This window comes from Penaeus vannamei, chromosome 29, assembly GCF_042767895.1.
Source record: "Penaeus vannamei isolate JL-2024 chromosome 29, ASM4276789v1, whole genome shotgun sequence".
Taxonomy (NCBI): domain Eukaryota; kingdom Metazoa; phylum Arthropoda; class Malacostraca; order Decapoda; family Penaeidae; genus Penaeus; species Penaeus vannamei.
In genome coordinates, this window is record NC_091577.1 from 31,995,170 (window position 1) to 32,005,745 (window position 10,576).

Below are 10,576 nucleotides of genomic sequence, written 5' to 3' on the forward strand. Positions count from 1 at the left end.
CCCCCCTCCCACAGGACGCAGAAATACACTCATACTTACTCTCCCTACTCTCTCCCTTAACCGCCCTTCCCCCCCCCCCCCACAGGGCGCAGAATTACACCCATACTTACTCTCCCTACTCTCTCCCTTAACCGCCCTTTCCCCCCTCCCACAGGACGCAGAATTACACCCATACTTACTCTCCCTATTCTTACCCCCTTCCTCTTTACATGAATCGCACCCATATTTCTTCTCCCTAGTCTCCCTTAACCCCCCCTTTCCCCCCCTCCTACAGGACGCAGAATTACAGCCATACATAGTCTCCCTACTCTCTCCCTTAACCGCCCTTTCCCCCCTCCCACAGGACGCAGAAATACACCCATACTTACTCTCCCTACTCTCTCCCTTAACCCCTTCCCCCTTCTCCCACAGGACGCAGAATTACACCCATACTTACTCTCCCTACTCTCCCTTAACCCCTTTCCCCCCTCCCACAGGACGCAGAAATACACCCATACTTACTCTCCCTACTCTCTCCTTAACCCCTTTCCCCCCTCCCACAGAACGCAGAATTACACCCATACTTACTCTCCCTACTCTCCCTTAACCGCCCTTTCCCCCCTCCCACAGGACGCAGAAATACACCCATACTTACTCTCCCTACTCTCCCTTAACCCCTTTCCCCCCTCCCACAGAACGCAGAATTACACCCATACTTACTCTCCCTACTCCTCCCTTAACCGCCCTTTCCCCCCTCCCACAGGACGCAGAAATACACCCATACTTACTCTCCCTACTCTCCCTTAACCGCCCTTTCCCCCCTCCCACAGAACGCAGAATTACACCCATACTTACTCTCCCTACTCTCCCTTAACCGCCCTTTTCCCCCCCTCCCACAGAACGCAGAAATACACCCATACTTACTCTCCCTACTCTCCCTTAACCGCCCTTTCCCCCCTCCCACAGAACGCAGAATTACACCCATACTTACACTCCCTACTCTCTCCCTTAACCCCCCTTTCCCCCCTCCCACAGGACGCAGAAATACAGCCATACTTACTCTCCCTACTCTCTCCCTTAACCGCCTTTCCCCCTCCCACAGGACGCAGAAATACAGCCATACTTATTCTCCCTATTCTCCCTTACCCCCTTCCTCTCTACATGAATCACACCCATATTTCGTCTCCCTACTCTCCCTTAACCCCCCTTTCCCCCCTCCCACAGGACGCAGAATTACAGCAATACTTACTCTCCCTACTCTCCCTTAACCCCCCTTTCCCCCTCCCACAGGACGCAGAAATACGCCCATACTTACTCTCCCTACTCTCTCCCTTAACCGCCCTTTCCCCCCTCCCACAGGACGCAGAAATACACCCATACTTACTCTCCCTACTCTCTCCCTTAACCCCTTTCCCCCCTCCCACAGGACGCAGAAATACACCCATACATACTCTCCCTTAACCCCTTCCCCCCCCCCTCCCACACGACGCACAATTACACCCATACATACTCTCCCTACTCTCTCCCTTACCCGCCCTTTCCCCCCCACGGACGAAATTACACCCATACTCTCCCTAACCCCTCCCCCTCCCACAGGGCCAGAATTACACCCCACTCTCCCTACTCTCTCCCAACCCCTTTCCCCCCCCCACAGGACGCAGAAATACACCCATACATACTCTCCCTACTCTCTCCCTTAACCGCCCTTTCCCCCCCTCCCACAGGACGCAGAAATACACCCATACTTACTCTCCCTACTCTCTCCCTTAACCCCCCTTTCCCCCCTCCCACAGGACGCAGAATTACAGCAATACTTACTCTCCCTACTCTCCCTTAACCCCCCTTTCCCCCTCCCACAGGACGCAGAAAACACCCATACATCTCCCTTAACCCCTTTCCCCCCTCCCACAGGACGTAGAATTACACCCATACTTACTCTCCCTACTCTCCATTTGGCCACCTCCCCCCCACACACACAGGACGCAAAAATACACCCATACTTACTCTCCCTACTCTCTCCCTTAACCGCCCTTTCCCCCCTCCCTCCCACAGGGCGCAAACCACTGGGTAACTGGCTGGCTGGACTGGAATCTCGCCCTAGACACCACGGGGGGACCTAACTGGGCAGGCAACAGGGTGGATGCGCCGGTGATTGTCAATGCGGTAAGGGCTCGGCTGTTTGTCCCCGTTGTTTGCTGTCGTTGTAGGCTGTTGGTGTCGTTATGGTCATCTTCATCATCACCATCACCATCATCATCACCTTCATCATCATCGCCATCATTATCACCACCACCACTATCATCATCACCACCTTCATCATCACTATCATCATCACCACCGTCATCATCGCCATCATCATCACCACCTTCATCATCATCGCCATCATCACCACCACCACCACTATCATCACCACCTTCATCATCACTATCATCACCACCTTCATCACTATCATCATCACTATCATCATCACCACCATCATCATCGCCATCATCACCACCACCACCACTATCATCATCACCACCTTCATCATCATCGCCATCATCATCACCACCTTCATCATCATCACCACCACTATCATCATCACCACCTTCATCATCATCACCACCTTCATCATCATCGCCATCATCACCACCACCACCACTATCATCACCACCTTCATCATCACTATCATCACCACCTTCATCACTATCATCATCACCACCTTCATCATCATCACTATCATCACCTTCATCACTATCATCATCACCACCTTCATCATCATCACTATCATCACCACCTTCATCACTATCATCATCACTATCATCATCACCACCTTCATCATCATCGCCATCATCATCATCACGACTACCACCACCATCTGTCATCATCCCATCAATGTCATCCTTATCACCACCACCATCTCTATATCATCTCTATCACAACCACCACCATCATCATCACCACCATTATCATCTCTATCATCACTACCACCATTCTCATCACCACCACCACCACCACCGTCATCACCACCATCCTCACCACCACCACCACCGTCATCACCACCATCACCATCGTCATCACCATCACCATCACCATCGTCATCACCATCATCACCACAACATCATCACCACCACCATCATCATCACCACCATCATCACCATTATCACTGGACTCATAATCACCTCCGAACATCAAATATCTCTGCCAATACCATTATTATCCTTCTTCATTAAAAAGTAATTACTGATCATTACTTTTCACATTTTTAACCTCCTTAATTAGCTCGTTTTCAAATAGCTTCGATGTTCTTTCACCACAAAAGTGTTTTCATATTGCTATTAGCTTTAGCCCCGTACAGAAAAAATATATATTTTTAGTCTATTAACAAATTATTTTATGAGTAATTATGAACAGGTTAATCACGGTAAAAATATGAAGAAAAAATGTTTGATAAAGAAAAAGAAAAGAAAAAAAGTTAAGGTCTAAATCTTTACAGCAAGGATCCCTTGAGATTGAAGTCTTTTTTTAATTAAGAAGGCAGATTTCTCTCGATATTTTTTCGGAAATTATTTCTTCCGCTTTTTTTTAACAAAAAGAAGATAAATAGATTCAAGCTAAAGGCTGGATATTAAGAATGGCAGGTGGATTTGTAAAAAAAAAAAATGTAGGAGGAAAGTGGCTTAGGATTATACTCCCGCGCAGGTGAAGGAAGGGATGCTAATGATAACGCTCGTAAAAATAATGAGATAATTAAAGGAAAAAGGGGAAAAAAACATATAAAAAGGAGACGAAGAAGGAGATTGGAAGACTCGGATAAAGGTGGAAGAGGAGGAAGGGCGAAAACAAATACAAATAAGTAATATTGAAAACAGGTTGTGCTTTCATAGGTGGACGTAGAGATGCTGATGATAAAAGTCGTAAAAGTAATGAGATAATTAAAAAGTGAGAGAGGAAAAAAGTCAGGAGAATAAGGAGTTAGAGTAGAAAGCCGACAGAATTTTGGTAAAGTGGAAGAAGAGGAAGGGCGGATAGATTTTAAAATACAGAATAAGAGAAATAGAAAGAGGATCGTAATATCTAACTATAATTAGAAAGAAGAATGAGAAGTAAAAATGACAAGAGATAAAAAAAAAGAAAAATACAGCTTGAAAAAATAAACGTATTTTGTATAGAGGTAAAAGAAAACGAGGTTTGAATAGAAAGAGATATGAAATAATAAATGAATTAGATTATGAGTACTACACTGTACTCGCAAGCAAACCTGGAGATGGTGATGATAAAACTCGCAAAATAAAGAGATAAAAGAAATAATCGATAGATTCTGGATAAAGGTTGAATTACAAGAACAGATCATTGATTAAAATGGAAAAGATGCTGATGATAAAACTGAGAAGAGAGAGAAAAAAAAATACAGTGAGAGGGCGAGAAGAGGAATAGAAATAAAAAAAAAATAAGATAGAATTAGAATTGAGGAAAATGAGACGAATGGAATATGAAAATACAAAATTCAGTCCATGAATACTTTTGTCTCTTTTGTGGATCTTATTATCAGCGTCTTCTTAGGCAAGCCCTGGTCTTTGTTTGCCGCAAACATTTTTTTTTTTCGCCTTTCCTTAAACTAATTATCTCTCCTCTCTTCTCCTTGCAACTCCTCCCTCCCTCCCTCCTTCTCACTCCGCCCCCACTCACCCACTCACCTTTCCTCTCTTCTTCCCCCTTCTTAACTCCTCCTCCTTCCCTTCCTCCCTCCCTCCTTCCCTCCCTCCTCTCTTCTTCCCCTTTCCTAACTCCCTCCTCTCCTCCTTCCCTTCCTCCCTCCCTCCTCTCTTCTTCCCCTTTCTTAACTCCCTCCTCTCCTCCTTCCCTCCCTCTTCTCCTCCTCTCCCTTTTTCCCTCCCTCCTCTCCTCCTCTCCCTCCTTCCCTCCTTCACCTATCTTCACCAATCCGCTCTTCTCCCTTTTCCTTCCCCCTTCCCTCAACCATCCCCTCCCCCCACCATTCATCCCCTCCATCCCTCTCTTCCCCCATTCCTTCCTTTTCTCCTTCCTCTTTCCTCCCTCCTCTCTCCTTCCTTCCTTCTCTCCTTCCTTCCCTCCCTCCCCCCTCCTCCCCTCCCTCCCTCCTCTCTCCTTCCCTCCCTCCCTCCCTCCCTCCCTCCCTCTCTCCCGCACCCATCCCCCCTTCCCCCTCTCCACCAACCCCCACTCTCCCCCTTCCCTTCTCCACCCCCACAACCCTCCCTCCTTCCCTCCCTCCCCCCCCACCCACCTCCACTCTCACCCTCCCTCCCTCCCTCCCTCCCTCCCCACTCCCCCCACAGACAGCGGACGAATTCTACAAGCAGCCGATGTTCTACGCTTTGGGTCACTTCAGCAAATTCGTCCCCGCGGGCTCCGTTCACGTGACCTCTCGTGTGGTGAAGGATGGTGATGATGATGAGGGTGATGATGAGGGTGACCTTCACACTGCAGCTTTCACCCGCGCCGACGGTGGAAATGTCCTTATTCTCCTTAACACGTAAGTAATTGTGTGGATGATGGGGATGGTGGTGATGAAGGTGATGATGATGATAGTGATGATGATGATGAGGAGGATGGTGATGATGGTGATAATAATGATGAGGATGGTGATGATGATAATGATGGTGATAATAATGAAGATGGCGATGATGAGGAGGATGGTAGTGATGATGAAGATGATGATGAGGATTCTGATGATGGTGATAATGACGAGGATGGTGATGATGATAATGATGATGAGGGTCAGATCCACACATTTCAGAAAGGAGAGGTGGGAGAGGGGGGGGGAGTGGAAGCCCCCGCCACGCAGAACATATTAATATATTCCTCGTCCAAGCTCGCGTCAGGTACTCAGGTATTCATAGACCTATTCTTAGTGTAGATAGAAGAAAAGAAAAAAAAAGGCAAGAACAAAAATGCAACTAAGCAAAAAATAAAATTAAATAAAAAAAATAATAATAATATTAAAATATAAGGAAAATGAAATAGAAAATAAAAAAATAATGCAACTAAGCAAAAAAAAAAATAATAGTAATAATAATAATAAAATAAAATGAGAATAGAATAGAAAGAGAAGAAGAAAAAGAGAAAAAAAATAGACATCGCGTACGAGAGAGAAGGAGAAATTGAGTAGAAGAAAAAGGTAAACATAGAGGCAGCCCCTTATTATGAAGAGGGGAAGGTGGGAGGGGAGGGAGGAGGAGGGAGGCGAGGGAGAAGGGAAAGGATGAAGAGAGGGGAGGGAGGGATGGGGGGGGAGGGAGGGAGGGGAGGGAGAAGGGATAGGATGAAGAGAGGAGGGAGGAAGAGGTAGGGAGGGACGGATGGGGGGGGGAGGAGGGAGGGGAGGGAGAAGGGATAGGATGAAGAGAGGGGAGGGAGGAAGAGGTAGGGGAGGGACGGATGGGGGGGGGGAGGAGGGAGGGGAGGGGAAGGGATAGGATGAAGAGAGGGGAGGGAGAGGGAGGAAGAGGTAGGGGAGGGACGGATGGGGGGGGGAAGGAGGGAGGGGAGGGAGAAGGGATAGGATGAAGAGAGGGAGGGAGGAAGAGGTGGGAGGGAGGGGGGGGGGGGGGAGGGAGGGGGGGGGGGGGGGGGAGGGAGGAAGGGGTGGGGGGGGGGGGGGGGAGGGAAGGAGGAGGAAAAAATGATGAAAAAGGAGAGAAAAATAAAAAGTTTTGAAGGGAAAAAAGGAAAAAATAGGTTGAAAAAGGAAAAAAAAGGGGAAAAAGGAAAAAAAAAAAGGGAAAAAAGGAAAAAAAAAGAAGGGAAAAAAAGGAAAAAAATTTTGGGAAAAAAGGAAAAAAAATTTTTGGAAAAAAAAAAATGTTTTTTAAAAAAAAAAAAAAAATTTTAAAAAAAAAAAAATAGTTTGTTTAAAAAAAGGAAAAAAAATAGATTATGTTTGTAAAAAAACATAGAATTGGGTAAAAAAAAAAAAAATTTTTAAAAAAAATAATAAATTTTTTAAAAAAAAAAAAAAAAAAAAATTTTGGGGGAAAAAAAAAAAAAAAAATATGGGGAAAAAAAAAAAGAAAAAAAAATTAGTTAAAAAAAAATTTTTGTTTAAAAAAAGAAAAAAAAAGATTGTTGGTAAAAAAAAAAAAATACTATCTCATTCATAACCAATGTTAAATTATGTTCGTAAAAAAAAACAAGATTTACTATCTCATTCATAATCTATAGGAATTGTCATTTTAAATTAAAGAAAGAAAATTTGTTTAAAAAAAGCCCCATGACTTCTCTTCAGATTCGGGAGGAACAGTGAAAATAAATCCCAGTGCCTTACGGCCTAACAGACCCCAGAAGGGAAAAACCCCACAACCATATTAAAAACAATAATAGATTTTCGAGAATAAAAGAAAATAATAAATATTATGAATAATTATGAATAAATATTATGAATAATAAATTATGAATAAGTTCATGAATAAAAGAAAATTTATTAATTCTACACCATCTCTGTCGATTCTCAGGGAATTGCAAATCCCAGACTCCGCCTTCCACGTAATCCTAAGGACGTTTAAACCTCCCAGTGCCCAAACCCCGGAAAAAAAAAAAAATTGAGAGAGAAACTTTGGGGGGTCACTTACCCAAAAAGGAAAATTCCAGGTGAATTGGTTCTTCGTTTTCAAGAGGGAAGTAGATTTAAGAGGAAAAGAAAATGGGTTTCTACAGAGGTCGTTTTCCAGCGTCACTGGGGTTGGTGGGAAAATTTGACTTGGGGTGTTTTCGGGGTGAAGGGAGGTGGAAAGAGATAAAAGGCTAATTTTTTTCAAGGATTTTCAACGAGAAGAAGTAGGAAAAAAAGATTTTCTTTATCATTTATTTATTTTTCAGAAAAGGGGAAATTTAAAAAAAATTATTCATTTATTTTTACAGAGTGGAATAAAGAGCAAAAGGATGGGTTGGAATACATAGTCTAATGCCCCAAAAAAGAAAGAAAAGTGAAACCATGATACCCTTGTCTTCCAGAAACCCCAAAAAAATTTAAAAAAACCGGTTCCCCCCTAGTATCTCCACAAAGAGAAAAAAAGAATAAAGAGAATGAAACCACATTAATCCTTGTGAATTTGTATATTTCCCACGCAAAAAGGGAAAAAAACGTCACATTTTAGTCATGTACTAAGAGGAGTGTTCCACCATCACCAGCAAAGGAGAAGAAGAAGAAAAAGAGGAGATGGAGAAGGAAGAATGAGAAGAAAGACGTCATATTTTAGTCATGTACTTAGTGGAGTGTTCCATCACCAGCAGAGGAGAAGAAGAAGAAAAAGAGGAGATGGAGAAGGAAGAATAAGAAGAAAGACGTCACATTTTAGTCATGTACTTAGTGGAGTGTTCCATCACCAGCAGAGGAGAAGAAGAAGAAAAAGAGGAGATGGAGAAGGAAGAATAAGAAGAAAGACGTCACATTTTAGTCATGTACTTATAGAGGAGTGTTCCATCACCAGCAGAGGAGAAGAAGAAGAAAAAGAGGAGATGGAGAAGGAAGAATAAGAAGAAAGACGTCACATTTTAGTCATGTACTTAGAGGAGTGTTCCATCACCAGCAGAGGAGAAGAAGAAGAAAAAGAGGAGATGGAGAAGGAAGAATAAGAAGAAAGACGTCACATTTTAGTCATGTACTTAGTGGAGTGTTCCATCACCAGCAGAGGAGAAGAAAAAGAAGAGATGGAGATGGAAGAAGGAGAAAAAGATGGTGACGATGGGAAAGGTGAAGGAGAAAAAAATTATAATGATAATAATAATAATATAATATTGAGAAGAAGATGAAGAAGAAAAAGGAGGAGAAGAAGAATGAGAAATAGGCAAAGGAGAAGAAGAGAAGAAGAAGGAGGAGAAAGGGGAAGGGGGAGAAAAAAAAAAGAAATGGAGGAGAAGAAGAAGAAAGAGGAGGAGGAGCAAAAGAAGAACAATGAATAATAAATATCCGAGATTGTAAGCAGCACAAATAGCACGGATCCAGGAAAGAAAACAAAAACAAAACCAAAAAAAGAAATCAGTAACGAATATCGACTTCTCCAGAGACTTGATAGACACTTTAAACTTTGACCTCTGCCCTTTGCCCTTATTTAGGACGTTACACGAGTTCTTAACAGCATTAGAGGTCAAAAGGAGGAAAGGAGGATAGCCTGTCGATGCCAAACTACAGACATAATGATATGATAATATGTCCCCATCTGGATAATAAATACATTTGTAAGGACTAATTCGTACATCTGGATGATATGTATATTCGGTATTTGTTGGAACTGATCCACAACGGATATATCCAGGGATTATATCATAGAATACAGATGTTAAGGGGGTTTAAGGCACTCCATTCTCTCCCTCAAAATACTGCCGATCTCTGTTTTAGGATCCAAGCCATGTTAAACCTCCTGTAGGATTTTAACACACATCTTCAACATGGACGGACAGTTCCCTTTGAAGATCGGGCTTGTAAGAAAGGAGAGGAGAGAGAAAGTCAGAGAGAGAGAAAAGGAACGGAAAGGGAGAGCGAAAAATAAGATAAGAGAATCAGAGACAAAGAGGTAAAGAGAAGATGAGAAAGGAAAATTATCTGACCAAGCATTTGTCATCGTCATTATGCCTTCTTCTTTCCCAGCTTTAAAACTTCCCCAGATGGACAAAGTAGGCCTAAAAAGAACAGAACCTAGGCCTTGTTAAGACGTCTGGCAGCCTCCCTCCCCTTCCCTAGCCCTCTCCCTGTCAGGCAGAAGCTAAAACAGATTATAAATTGCCTGAGAGCCGCAGCGGCAGTCTTGGTTAAACAGCTGGGAAAATACCTTGGTTTCTTTTTCCTTCCTTTCTCTCTCTCTCTCTCTCTCTCTCTCTCTCTCTCTCTCTCTCTCTCTCTCTCTCTCTCTCTCTCTCTCTTTTTTTCCTCTCTTTTTTTGCGGGGTTTTTTCCCTTTCCCCCCCCCCCCCCCCCCCCCCCCCCCCAAAAAAAAAAAAAAAAAAAAAAAAAAAAAAACAAAAAAAAAACCAACACCCCAAAACCAAAAAAACCCCCCAAACCCAAAACCCCACATAAAAAAAAACAAACAAAAAAAAAAAAAAACAATCAACAAAAACAAAAACCAAAAAAACAAAAAAACCCCCGAAAACTAGGGAGTAGGTCCATTACAGACACTGTTTTTTTGATCATTTGCAAATTTTCGAGAAGTCCGTTAGACGTTTGAAGAAAAAGCGGAAACGGGGTCTTAATAGCTGCAATGGGGCAACTTGGTCTTCCTCCTCGCCGCCTGCCATTGCCGAGCTGATGTGCAGTGTTGCAAGGGAAAGGGGTGTCACGTGCAGAAAATAAAGTAGAATTCAGAACATCCAATTGTATTTGAAAGAGTATTTGGTATTTGAAAGAGTAACAGTACCCCCCCCGCCCCCCCCCCCACTGACAAAGGGCCAATCACCCTTTCTTAACTATGATTCTTTCTTGAGGCTAAAATATTCTTTGTGTAATACTGCCGGTTTGTTAGAATTGTGCGAGGCCCGACCCAAAGAATATTCGTATACTTGACATGCACAGATAAAGAAATAGATGCATATTTATCAGGCTAGACATGCCTATCAACAGGGCAAATAGATAGTTAAATGTA

At 43.4% G+C, this 10,576-nt stretch overlaps 1 protein-coding gene across 1 annotated transcript in view; it reads left to right on the plus strand.

Annotated features, from left to right (window-relative positions):
- Positions 1-5,503, plus strand: part of LOC138867342 (putative glucosylceramidase 3) — a 26,493-nt gene extending 20,990 nt beyond the window's left edge. Inside the window, exons 3-4 of the mRNA XM_070142475.1 lie at positions 2,032-2,142; positions 5,280-5,503. Coding sequence (XP_069998576.1) covers positions 2,032-2,142; positions 5,280-5,480 — 312 coding nt within the window. The 3' untranslated portion in view covers positions 5,481-5,503. The remainder of the gene's footprint in view (positions 1-2,031; positions 2,143-5,279) is intronic.
- The last annotated feature ends 5,073 nt before the right edge of the window (positions 5,504-10,576 follow it).